This window comes from Protobothrops mucrosquamatus, unplaced genomic scaffold, assembly GCF_001527695.2.
Source record: "Protobothrops mucrosquamatus isolate PMUCROS unplaced genomic scaffold, P.Mucros_1.0 scaffold1274, whole genome shotgun sequence".
NCBI classification, from domain to species: domain Eukaryota; kingdom Metazoa; phylum Chordata; class Lepidosauria; order Squamata; family Viperidae; genus Protobothrops; species Protobothrops mucrosquamatus.
The window spans coordinates 652,155-666,647 of record NW_015387480.1 but is presented as its reverse complement, the minus strand read 5'-3'; the positions used below and the strand labels follow the sequence as shown (position 1 = coordinate 666,647).

General features: G+C 33.4%; 1 protein-coding gene across 1 annotated transcript in view; it reads right to left on the bottom strand.

The window, feature by feature from the left end:
* Positions 1 to 14,493, bottom strand: part of ZDHHC14 (zinc finger DHHC-type containing 14) — a 44,391-nt gene that overhangs the window by 9,050 nt on the left and 20,848 nt on the right. Inside the window, exons 5-7 of the mRNA XM_015821211.1 lie at positions 4,155 to 4,274; positions 2,741 to 2,850; positions 1,473 to 1,575 (exon numbers count right to left, since the gene is read on the bottom strand). Of these exons, the coding sequence (XP_015676697.1) occupies positions 1,473 to 1,575; positions 2,741 to 2,850; positions 4,155 to 4,274 (333 nt within the window). The remainder of the gene's footprint in view (positions 1 to 1,472; positions 1,576 to 2,740; positions 2,851 to 4,154; positions 4,275 to 14,493) is intronic.

Below are 14,493 nucleotides of genomic sequence, written 5' to 3'. Positions count from 1 at the left end.
ATATATATATATATATATATATATATATATATATATAGATATAGATATAGATATAGATAGATAGATAGATAGATAGATAGATAGATAGATAGATAGATAGATAGATAGATAGATATAGATATAGATACAAAGATAGATAGATAGATAGATAAGATAGATAGATAGATAGATAGATAGATAGATAGATAGATAGATAGATAGATAGATAGATAGATAGATAGATAGATAGATAGATAGACTATGTTATGCATTTAGTAATACTATAAAAGATATTATTGGTACTGGAGTCAATAAAATGTTTGATATTTAAAATATAACAAATTAATATTGTTGGCAGATATGAAAAATGATCAATGAACTCACCTGAGGAATCACTGATCAAGGGAAAATCCTTATATTAATGTTATAAAGTATAAAAAGAATTCACATAGCTATAAAAAGGTGTACTATTACTGTACTCCACTTAAATGAAAAAAATTTAAAGGTTTGGGATTCATATTTTTCCTTCTTTTGAAGTCTAGAAATAGGAGGAATAAAAATATATAAGGAGTTTGACACAATTTTAATATACCAGAAGAATACAACTCTAATCAGGATTCTTTTTTTATAAAAACATGAGTTAAAAATTTGCAGTAATTAAATATAGTGGCTTTCAGAATGTTCACAAGAAATTCAAACTATTCTCTTGAAATATTCATAGTGACATGCTGAGCTGTACAGTATAGGAAATCTCAGGTAGCAAGAATTTATGCAATACAGCCAGTGGCATTTAAGGAAAACAATTAAAAAAGCAATAAATGCCTTATTGAACATCCAACCATCAAAAAGTAGCATTAAGGTACAGAGGTTCCAATAGGACAATTCTCTATTAATCGTGTCAATCTCAATTTAGATTACTAATTTTTACTTAGTGTTCTTATAGTATTTTTTAAATTTTGCATTAATGCTTATTAAAATGTTGATGTCACAGAAACCCTATTGCAATATATTCATGGAAGATTTTTATTGTAAAGTACTAGAACAGTGGTTCTCAACCTTTTTAATGCCGCGACCCCAACCGGTCGTAAGTCGAGGACTAAACCGGTCGTAAGTCGAGGATTACCCAACTGGTCGTAAGTCGAGGACTTTCGCTGCCCAGGAGCGCCACGCATGCCCCCTTCGCTGCCCCCTGCACAGGCCGAGGCGTAGCTGGCAAGCGGCAGAGACGGTGCAGGCCGACCACCAGCTGGCCCAGCCCAAGGGAGATAAGGCACCCGCCGGAAAAGGGGAAAAAATGGCGGACAAAAAAAATGGCGGACAGCCTTGCTTGGCGACCCCAGTGAAATGGTCAATCGACCCCAAATGGGGTCCCGACCCACAGGTTGAGAACCACTGTACTAGAAGGACTCAGCTTAGTGACCTGACTTATTCTCAGAAAAGTAGAAAAGAGAAACATTCAGAGTTCTTGATCAACATTATGGGATGGTTCCTACCATATTACTCTGAGACTGTGTGGCCCCATACATTGTAATGCCATTTGAGGGAGCTGCTGGCTGAGGGGTATCTGGTTGGATAAATCCTCTTCGGTCAATTAAACTATAGAATAAATACAAAGTTGCATTACAAATAATTCTTATCAGATAATAATGAAGCTAACTTTAAGACAAATAATTCCATACAACAACATGAAGAATTTATGGAAGTAACTTGAGTTCAAAAAAATAAAATAGCTTCTTAGAACGCAGTCGCATGCACAAGTTTAGGCACTTCCGTCAGAATTGTATATTTCAATGAATTTTTAAGTTGGCAAAACCTATACATGGTACAAAATTAATCTCATATTATTTTTGCAGATTTGCTCTTTATTATTGCCTTACTGATGCCTTATAGCACCTTATGAGAGTTAGGTAAAAACAATGTAAGGAAAAAACTATTTTAATTTCCAAAATGTTTGCCCTCATAATTTATATAAAGTGATCATTCTAAGTCAATAGGAAACATCTTCTATTCATCTGCTGCATGTCCCTGCAAGGTTATTAATACTAATACTAACTAGTTTGCTGAATGACTTAGTGGTACAGTATGTACTGAAGATAAATACATTTGAAAATAGATGTCCAAATCAAATTAACAATTCTGTTTAGAATATTATGTTTTCAAAAATATTACTAGACATTTTTAAATTGTAATCATTCACAGCTGGACAGTGAACCAAAAAATTATTGAAGACAAAAAAACCCTAGCTGATTAATTTTTCCATAAAGCTTTAGTTAGTTTTTGCTGTAGCAAATTCATTAGTTGTGCTTAGATTGGTATATTATAATTTCCCCAGTGTCTTATTAGTTGCACACCATAAAATTACATACCAGTGGATTCAAAGATCATATGATACCTATACAGTGGTGGGATTCAGCCGGTTCGCACAGTTCGGCAGAACCAATACTTAATTTTTTGTTGAGTTTGGCGGACCAGTTATGATAAATCTGCAAGGTGTGTTGTGCTGGTGATGCCACCGCGAGGCATGTCACGCTAGTGACACTGATGTCACGCCGGTGATGACGACGATGTGAGGCGTGTCACGCCGGTGATGACCACAAACAGATTTTACATTAGGGTAGAGAACTGGTTGTTAAATTATTTGAATCCCACCATTATACCTATAGCAATGTATGTGCTCTTGTAAGTTACATATTATTTGACTCAACAAACAGACAAAGATACAATAAAATAGAATATTGAACAATTATATTAAATCTCTTACCTAGGAGAAAGGGGCCCGCAAAGTGCTGAGCAACAATTAACACAAATGTTGCCATAGCTATAAGGATTGAAGTTTTCTTTGCTTCTTTTATTTGACCAAGATCCCTTGATCTATAAAGAAATAAATACTGGTGCATTATTCTTCATTTTTAAGAGCACTCTTCAGTTTATAAGTGTTATTTATTCTAAGAAAAAAATACCTAGAGCAAAAATAAACTACATATCAAATTATGATGCTCTATGAGTTCTGACTTGAACCTGAATTTATTTTGCCCATTTTAATATATCATTTAATCCATAAAAACTCAATACATGTTTTCTGTTTCATGCTGCGAATCAGAAATGTCAAAGGAAAAAAAAGTATCATCCAAAGAGACATTCCAGAAACATCTGGTGCTCATCTACAATAGAATAGATGGTAATGGATTCACTTCAATTTTTCTTCCTTAAAAATGTGCTCTATTTCATATATCCAGTGCAGTGTAGGGTATGAGTCAAGACCTATGAATGGGTTCTCCTCGTTCCCCATTTTTTAATCTTCAAAATTAAATATAGTTGAGAGACAGCGACTGACCCAAAATAATCTGCTGAAATCCATCCAAACCCAGTCCAAACTATTGAAAATGGGTATTTCATTAAATTCTCAAATCTTTTGCAAAGTTTCTTATATAAATATGGGGATCATAATTATCATTTACCAGGCATACAGATCCTAACCTATATTTTAAATATTAAGAGTTTTCTGACAACTGTGTTGTTTTTAGTTATTAGTATACTGCCAAGGCATTTCTGACCATCTTCTTAAGCTTGGGGAAAGCAAACATTATCTAGCCAAGCCAGCATCTTACTCTCATTCTCTAAAACAGCTTTTTTCAATTAGAATTCTGTGAGAGATTATGCCTGGGGGGGGGGGGAAATGCAGCTTGCAGTGAGAATTTTTATATGCTACAATTCAGCTACCAGCCTACCATTTTGTTTTGCTGTTGTAAATGTTCTAAAATGTGGATTGTGTAGGTTAGAAGTTAACTATATAGTAAAATTTTCAGTTTTTATAATTTTTTTGCAGGAATTCCATGAGATCTGAAAATTATTCTGAGGGTACCTTCATGTGGAAAAAAAAGATTGAGGAAGGCTGCTCTAAATATTAATGCTATCATTGTGGTCTTCTAGCCTAAATTCCATTTAATTAAGACAAAGTCATTGATTTTGCTATAGAACTGTGTCTCAACTATGTTTTGTTTCTTGCCAAGAAGCTATCAAAAAAGTACAGTCATATGCATTATACAGACAAAAATAGACAGCATACTTGAGTAAACCTTGCAACCTTTTGAAAAATAGATAAAAGCATACAGTGAAAGTGAAATACATGAAATTATTAGATGAAGACAAATTAGAGCAAGAGAGGGGAAACTTACATCCTCATTGGTTGTTTGATTGGAGCTGATCAAATAAGTATGAAAACCTGAGAGCCCGACAATGGACCAAACCGAGAAGAAACATATCNCAAAAGAACTAGTTAAAGAAATGATGGAGTACTAGCAGTGTACTAGGATAGGGATAAAAGCAAAATATACTACCAACCTTCAAAAAGGAAAAGGTGATCCTGTCAATTACCACCTGGTTAATCTAACTTCAGTCCCCTATTAAAATAATGGAAATATTGAGAGAAAAAAACCATAAAAACCCAAATATTTTTAAACATTCAGGCAGTGAAGCAATGGGTATTTAAAGTAATATTAATGCAGGTTTGATATTCTAATTTTTCAAATTATACTATAAAGATTTTACATGAAAATTATATAAATGGTTCAAATTATAATAAAAAGATTTCATATTTCTAGTTTACAAATATATCTGTGGTACAAAAATGATTACAGGTAGTCTTTGCTTACTGACCATAATTGGGGGCCCCAAATCTGTTGCTAAGTGAAAAACCACATGATTGCAATGGACCCACAACTTCACTTCCATTTTAAGTAAATCTCTGCAGTCACTGAGTGAGACAACACACAACAGTGACTTACGATTTCACATCTGCGTTTTCTATTCTGCCAGTTATGAAGCATACAAATGGCAATCATGTGATTGTGGGATGACTATGACAGTCATAAATGAAAGGATTGGTTATAAAACTGGTTTTTTTTTCAACCACTGTAATTTCAAATGGCTGCTAAATGAGGCAGTCAGTAAGCAAATTCTACCTTCATACTGAATTAAAAACTATGCTATATCAATTAGTTGCCTAGTTAATTGCAACAAAGTTAGTATTTCAGATGGAAAGGGACGCTTTAAAGGGGTATTATGGAGATCATTTATTTTCATCATTCATCCATTAGAAAAATAAAGCAATAAGGGCTTATCAAATTTGCAGTGTTTCAACAGATTTAGATACTGAGAACTATGAGAGTGAAGTAGCATTAATAACTAATTTAGAGGAACTAAATTGGAGAGCAGACTAGTTTTAAAGGAGCAAAACTCTGAAGTAATAATCTAAACATATATACACTTTGAAATGATCATCATCACCAAACCTTCACATATCACTAGAACATGTTAGACTATTGAATTTTTCTGGAATTTTGTTTCCAGATTTACAAATTTTAAGATTAAAAATTAACAGTACAATGTTACAATACATATTGACGAACATCATGATGCTAAGGACAGATATAAAATCACTGTTATTTTAAACCCATTTCCCTATTTTGACTGCTTAACTGAACAAACATACATAGCATTTCTGACAAATAAAACGCACTGGCTTACAATTACAGACTCATTTTCAATATCTCCTGATCTTTACTGGCCCTTAGAAATTGTCCCCAAAGAGCCAATTAGGTTATAATCCATGCCTTAATAACATGGGGAAACTAAACAGAACTTTGCTGAAAGGCATAAAAGAAAGGAAGCAATTACTTACAAAGAATCCTTCTAGAATGGGCTTTTATTGTATAATTCCCTAGCTATTTCCTATTTTAATAGGACTATGTATATTATTTTCCTATATCTACGGAAGAAGGGAAAATGTCCTGTTATCTGATGATACCAGAAACCTTCTGCTATGATCAGACAGTAAGGCATCCCTTGAATATTATTTTTCATTGGGAAGCCTTACAATGACAAATCATCATTTTAGTATCATACAAACCACATCTTATTCAAACTTAATTAAATATCCATGTGTGACCATTTAAAGATAAGTTTTAATAAGTTTGTGTTTTTGGGTTAATTTTCAGTTAATATAGATTTGAATTTATTTTTTTAAAAAAATCTTTGGAAGTCTTTAAAATGTTTAGTTAGTATTGACTTTATGAGAAATATCTAGAAAGCCCAGAAACTACTGCCCAAATGAAATCAAAAGGCTATTAACTCTTAGCTTCGTCATATGCAGTGTTATCAGAACACATGCTGATTTCACTGCAAGCCTTTATCTGAATTTACAACTATCAACACAAAAATATACAATTCTATTATTTATCCCAGCAATAAATATATTTTACTGGCTAAAACCAGTAATTGATCAATATTAGGAGACTTCATTCAAAAGAAAGACTTAATGCTGATTTCATCTCTATTTTGGGGAGAGGAAAAAGAAAAACAATTACATCACAGATTATCTATTTCTTTTAGAAAATTTTAGTTTAACACTGATTAAGTTGCAAGTTAAGGAAATTATTCAGTGATAATATAGCCATATTAAATTGATCTGGTACTGTACTCTTGAGATAGTTGGTACTGAAGGGAGATTTGAGAAGCATACAAAGGAAGAATAGCAAAGAAGAATAGTTTATTGATCAGTCAACTAAAACCAGGTTAGAGTACAGAAAACGTAGATCAGAAAAAATAGTGGTAACAATTGAGGGAAGAGAGCCACAAATGACCACATCAAAAGACTAAATTAATAAGTTGATTTCTGAGTGACTTCAAATTCTTTCTTCAGTTTTCATGTGGGAACCAGTTATAAATGTGAAATTTCTTTACAACATCCAATAAAGGCAAAAAAGTAAAATTATAGCAAGAAAAAAATGCCCAACGGATATTAAAATAAGATGACACCTGAACTCAATTTTAAATAACAAATTTATTAACATTTTCTTAGTTTTGTTTGACCTACACACTTCTGCCTAAAAATGCTAATATGCAATCACTACTATGACAGAAAAATAGAGAAAAAATATTGTTAGCAGCATAAGGTGCTTAAAATAAATCCATTCATTTATAGCAAGCAAATATTTTATTTCTCTTATATACCCTTACTTATACTCAATGACTTTTTGTGTTAAATTAAAAAAACTATATTATGTTTATAGTAATACTATAAAAGATATTATTGGTACTGGAGTCAATAAAATGTTTGATATTTAAAATATAACAAATTAATATTGTTGGCAGATATGAAAAATGATCAATGAACTCACCTGAGGAATCACTGATCAAGGGAAAAGCCTTATATTAATGTTATAAAGTATAAAAAGAATTCACATAGCTATAAAAAGGTGTACTATTACTGTACTTCACTTAAATGAAAAAAATTTAAAGGTTTGGGATTCATATTTTTCCTTCTTTTGAAGTCTAGAAATAGGAGGAATAAAAATATACAAGGAGTTTGACACAATTTTAATATACCAGAAGAATACAACTCTAATTAGGATTCTTTTTTTTATAAAAACATGAGTTAAAAATTTGCAATAATTAAATATAGTGGCTTTCAGAATGTTCACAAGAAATTCAAACTATTCCCTTGAAATATTCATAGTGACATGCTGAGCTGTACAGTATAGGAAATCTCAGGTAGCAAGAATTTATGCAGTACAGCCAGTGGCATTTAAGGAAAACAATTAAAAAAGCAATAAATGCCTTATTGAACATCCAACCATCAAAAAGTAGCATTAAGGTACAGAGGTTCCAATATGACAATTCTCTATTAATCGTGTCAATCTCAATTTAGATTACTAATTTTTACTTAGTGTTCTTATAGTATTTTTTAAATTTTGCATTAATGCTTATTAAAATGTTGATGTCACAGAAAGCCTATTGCAATATATTCATGGAAGATTTTTATTGTAAAGTACTAGAAGGACTCAGCTTAGTGACCTGACTTATTCTCAGAAAAGTAGAAAAGAGAAACATTCAGAGTTCTTGATCAACATTATGGGATGGTTCCTACCATATTACTCTGAGACTGTGTGGCCCCATACATTGTAATGCCATTTGAGGGAGCTGCTGGCTGAGGGGTATCTGGTTGGATAAATCCTCTTCGGTCAATTAAACTATAGAATAAATACAAAGTTGCATTACAAATAATTTTTATCAGATAATAATGAAGCTAACTTTAAGACAAATAATTCCATACAACAACATGAAGAATTTATGGAAGTAACTTGAGTTCAAAAAAATAAAATAGCTTCTTAGAATGCAGTCACATGCACAAGTTTAGGCACTTCTGGCAGAATTGTATATTTCAATGAATTTTTAAGTTGGCAAAACCTATACATGGTACAAAATTAATCACATATTATTTTTGCAGATTTGCTCTTTATTATTGCCTTACTGATGCCTTATAGCACCTTATGAGAGTTAGGTAAAACAATGTAAGGAAAAAACCATTTTAATTTCCAAAATGTTTGCCCTCATAATTTATATAAAGTGATCATTCTAAGTCAATAGGAAACATATTCTATCCATCTGCTGCATGTCCCTGCAAGGTTATTAATACTAATACTAACTAGTTTGCTGAATGACTTAGTGGTACATTTGATAATGTACCACTAAGATACATTTGAAAATAGATGTCCAAATCTATTTTGAAGATAAATACATTTGAAAATAGATGTCCAAATCAAATTAACAATTCTGCTTAGAATATTAGGTTTTCAAAAATATTACTAGACATTTTTAAATTGTAATCATTCACAGCTGAACAGTGAACCAAAAAATTATTGAAGACAAAAAAACCCTAGCTGATTAATTTTCCCATAAAGCTTTAGTTAGTTTTTGCTGTAGCAAATTCATTAGTTGTGCTTAGATTGGTATACTATAATTTTCCCAGTGTCTTATTAGTTGCACACCATAAAATTACATACCAGTGGATTCAAAGGTCATATGACACCTATACAGTGGTGGGATTCAGCCGGTTCGCACAGTTCGGCAGAACCAATACTTAATTTTTTGTTGAGTTTGGCGGACCAGTTATGATAAATCTGCAAGGTGTGTTGTGCTGGTGATGCCACCGCGAGGCATGTCACGCTAGTGACACTGATGTCACGCCAGTGATGACGACGATGTGAGGCGTGTCGCGCCAGTGATGACCACGAACAGATTTTACATTAGGGTAGAGAACTGGTTGTTAAATTATTTGAATCCCACCATTATATCTATAGCAATGTATGTGCTCTTGTAAGTTACATATTATTTGACTCAACAAACAGACAAAGATACAATAAAATAGAATATTGAACAATTATATTAAATCTCTTACCTAGGAGAAAGGGGCCCGCAAAGTGCTGAGCAACAATTAATACAAATGTTGCCATAGCTATAAGGATTGAAGTTTTCTTTGCTTCTTTTATTTGACCAAGATCCCTTGATCTATAAAGAAATAAATACTGGTGCATTATTCTTCATTTTTAATAGCACTCTTCAGTTTATAAGTGTTATTTATTCTAAGAAAAAAATACCTAGAGCAAAAATAAACTACATATCAAATTATGATGCTCTATGAGTTCTGACTTGAACCTGAATTTATTTTGCCCATTTTAACATATCATTTGATCCATAAAATCTCAATACATGTTTTCTGTTTCATGCTGCGAATCAAAAATGTCAAAGGAAAAAAAAAGTATCATCCAAAGAGACATTCCAGAAACATCTGGTGCTCATCTACAATAGAATAGATGGTAATGGATTCACTTCAATTTTTCTTCCTTAAAAATGTGCTCTATTTCATATATCCAGTGCAGTGTAGAGTATGAGTCAAGACCTATGAATGGGCTCTCCTCTTTCCCCATTTTTTAATCTTCAAAATTAAATATAGTTGAGAGACAGCGACTGACCCAAAATAATCTGCTGAAATCCATCCAAACCCAGTCCAAACTATGGAAAATGGGTATTTCATTAAATTCTCAAATCTTTTGCAAAGTTTCTTATATAAATATGGGGATCATAATTATCATTTACCAGGCATACAGATCCTAACCTATATTTTAAATATTAGAGTTTTCTGACAACTGTGTTGTTTTTAGTTATTAGTATACTGCCAAGGCATTTCTGACCATCTTCTTAAGCTTGGGGAAAGCAAACATTATCTAGCCAAGCCAGCATCTTACTCTCATTCTCTAAAACAGCTTTTTTCAATTAGAATTCTGTGAGAGATTATGCCTGGGGGGGGGGGGAAATGGAGCTTGCAGTGAGAATTTTTATATGCTACAATTCAGCTACCAGCCTACCATTTTGTTTTGCTGTTGTAAATGTTCTAAAATGTGGATTGTGTAGGTTAGAAGTTAACTATATAGTAAAATTTTCAGTTTTTATAATTTTTTTGCAGGAATTCCATGAGATCTGAAAATTATTCTGAGGGTACCTTCATGTGGAAAAAAAAGATTGAGGAAGGCTGCTCTAAATATTAGTGCTATCATTGTGGTCTTCTAGCCTAAATTCCATTTAATTAAGACAAAGTCAGTGATTTTGCTATAGAACTGTGTCTCAACTATGTTTTGTTTCTTGCCAAGAAGCTATCAAAAAAGTACAGTCATATGCATTATACAGACAAAAATAGACAGCACTGAACTCATTTGGAACGTTGGAAAACTTTTTATCTATTTTCGTATGTCACTTTCACTTTATGTACTTTAATAATCTACTTCTGTTTAATCTCGTTCTCTCCCCTTTGAATGTAGGAGTAACCAACAAACTAACCTCGACTAGTTTATTCATACTTTTGGACTCTCGGGCTGTTACCTGGTTTGGCTCTTCTTTGTATAGACAGCTTCTAGGACAGTGATTAAATGTCAAGGCAATATTAACTGAAAAGTCAGTGAAGATAAAGGCTATTGGCAACTAAATGAACATTCCTTCTTACAAATCAAGATTATCACTCAGGATCACTATTGTACTTGGAAACAACAGACACGCTATGTTTGCTAGCACACTGTGTTTGAGAAGTTCCTCAACATTTTCCAGAAATATTTGATTAAAATAGTAACTTCACATGTAACACATATAAAAAATCCTATAAAATGTCCAACTTCCCATCCTGTAAACTTAAGAGTTGTGGATTTTAATTAAAACCAGTTCCAGAGACATAGTGTACAACTTGCCAAAAGGACAGGATTAAGATAAAATATAGTATTCTTTAAAATTAATTGGTTGTAAAATAAGATAACCCCTTACATACGATCATATATACATACATACATACACACAGTTTCAAATACAGAGATCCACAAGAGGAGGCATATGAAAAAAACAGTGTCAGGCCATCGGGATTCCAGCTCTGTGCCTTTGATTGGCGTATCATATAACATGCATGCACCAAAGAGGGTAAACTACCACACAATGACACAATGCTGCATTTGTCATTATATGATGAAAGCATTAGATCCTGAGGGTACCTCTGTCTCTTGCCTTTTAATAATAATAACAACAACAACAACAATAATAATAAAGTTGGAAGGGACCTTGGAGGTCATCTAGTCCAACCCCCTGCTCAGGCAGGAAACCCTATACCATTTCAGACAAATGGCTGTCCAGTCTCTTCTTAAAAACTTCCAGTGTTGGAGCATTTACCACTTCTGGAGGCAGGTAGTTCCACTGGTTAATTGTTCTAACTGTCAGGAAGTTTCTCCTTAGATCTAGGTTGCTTCTCTCCTTGATTAGTTTCCATCCATTGCTTCTTGTTCTGCCTTCAGGCGCCTTGGAGAATAGCTTGACTCCCTCTTCTTTGTGGCAGCCCCTGAGATATTGGAACACTGCTATCATGTCCCCCCTCGTCCTTCTCTTCATTAAACTAGACATACCCAATTCAATAGATAGGAAGGAAGGAAGGAAGGAAGGAAGGAAGGAAGGAAGGAAGGAAGGAAGGAAGGAAGGAAGGAAGGAAGGAAGGAAGGAAGGAAGGAAGGAAAAAAGAAGTGAAAGCCAAAGCTCAGAGAGATCAAGCAAAGAAAAGAGTTAACTGAAAGAGAGAAGAGGGAAAAATCCTGTTTAGGCCTTACCAAAGGGTTAAACTCATCAGGCAAAGGGTAGTTTCAGGAAAGCTTCAAAGACATCTACACTTTCTGGCAGTGATGTTTGCAGCCATTTACATCTGTACTCATTCAGTGACATCTGCTCTTCTTGGCATTCAAGCCAGGAAGACCCTCCAGTTCATACATAATTATTTGTGGGGGTGGGGGATTAATGGTAGTACTTTATTGGATTAATGCAGTACTTTACCATTCAGTCAGTTTTGTTCTTCTATGAAAGGTAAACAGATGGTATGTGGGAGAAAATAAATATAGTTTATTTTAATACAACTTGACTTCCAATATATCTTCTCAGCCACACAAAACTATCATGATATGTCGATCAAAGGGAACAAATAAATGAGAAGCAGAAATAGTATCATAAAGGCTTTAATTTCAATTTGTTTCCCCTTGGCTCATCTTTTGATATGCTTCTTTATTACTGAATTTTTTTCCTTTCTAGTATTTCATTTTCTAAATAGTAACAGTACAACTACAAATTTGATCTCTGAAATGTGGAATCAAAAAGAGGCCAAATCTTTTTCTTACAAATCACTGAAGGCAGTCATTCATGGGAAAATAGTACATCTTCTTTGTACTGGAACTACAACTTTAAAATGCCTTTCTACAGCAGACAAGATGTTATTTGGTGTTATTTCTACCTTATTTTAGATGTAATTTTTGAAATCTTGTTTGCCCAGAATTTTAAAGAAATTTTGCTGAAGGAATGCACAATTAAACATTTCTCAGAGATAAAGAAAAGAGCAGCAAACAGGTCTAGAACATAAAGTCCAAAATTACTGGGTTTTTTTTAGATATGTTTAATACATTTTTTCTGTACGGCTGTCAAGCAGATACCTGTTGCCAGCACGGTTACTATGGAAAGTCTGTGTGCCACAAATTCCAAAGCCTTTGTATATTTTAGTATTTGCTTCACAAAAATCAAATTTCTGAGGACAACTAAATAATATGCAAAATAACATACCAATCCTTGTGCTCCCCTTCTCCCCATATTTTAACTTTATTTATTATTATTACCATTATTATTTTTGTTATTCATTGTTTTATCATTTTAAGGTCTACCAGTTTTAATGTTTGTAAACAGCCCAAAGTCACATGGCAGCACATAAATCCAATAAACAAATAAAATATACCTCACATTTAAATATCCACAGAGTCAGTTTGGTCTAATGATAAGGCATCAGGCTAGAAACTAGGAGACTGTGAATGCTAGTCCTGCTTTAAGCATGAAAGCTGGCTGGGTGACTTTGAGCCCGTCACTTCCTCTCAGCCACAATATCAGACTTGGGCAGTGAACTGGGCAGTCAATTCCCAATGCATCTAATGGATCAATACTTGTTTGTGGATTCTGCACTTGTGGAAAAACACTACAGCAGGAATAAAACTAAAGTATTCACATCATTAATACAGTATACCAGGTACTGGCAACAACACTTACATGCACTGCTATCATCTACTCAGTATTCTTGTTAGTTAGCAATTACCAAGTTAGCAAGTGGTGAAGCTGTTGATGGTATACTGCACTGTTTTTCATAACTCAATTTCATGTACTTACAGATGGAAGCAATTGTTAGATTTCTTAACCAGAAACTGCCTATCTTCTGCCTATTTTTCTCTCCATCTACCTCACCATAAGTATCAGAAATCCAGTCATATACTTCCAATATTATCAGAATAAACATATCGTCCATTAAGCTATGATATTCAAATATTATTGAGAAATGTAGCCTTGATAATTTGTAAGTAAACCTGAAATCATATAACAGTGCAAGTATCCAAGATTCCGAATATGAAAAGCTTGTTATATAAACTCATGAAACAAAACATATCTACTCTCCATCTACTTATATTTTGCAAATAAGCATGAAGAAGAACTGAATGGGATTAGATTATAATGCAAAGCAGTTTTGGCAACACAAGCAATAAGAAGTATGCTGTCATAAAACAAGAGAAGCAAATAATCTATAAATATTCTCAGGAAGCCAAAAGAAGTAGAACCATAAGTCCATATATGCTACTAAAAACTAGATGACACTATTATTCTTAGTTTAACTCTCTTTGAAGACCTCAAATCCATTGTATCTTCAACATTTCTTTTATACATACATACATACATACATACATACATACATACATACATATATATATATGTTTTCTGAGGTTTTCGCGGGTGTTTGTATGTAGGTCTTTAGTATGTGGAGTCTTGGACTTAGTCTTAAGTCCAAGACTCCACATACAAACCCCTAAACACAGATCCCACCACCTACCTGGAAAAAAACCACTAGATCCAAAATAAAAGCCTCCCCCATCAGCGAAGAGATTCAGCAAAGAATCATTCCCAGAGAGAAATCATCCAGATGCCCTAAGCTCTATGGGCTCCCCAAGATACACAAAGAAGGAACCCCACTTAGACCCATAGTCAGCTCCATAGGCTCACCTCTACAAAACCTAGCCAAATTTCTCGCCAAACAACTACAACCCTATGCAGAATCCATCACCTCACACGTCAAAA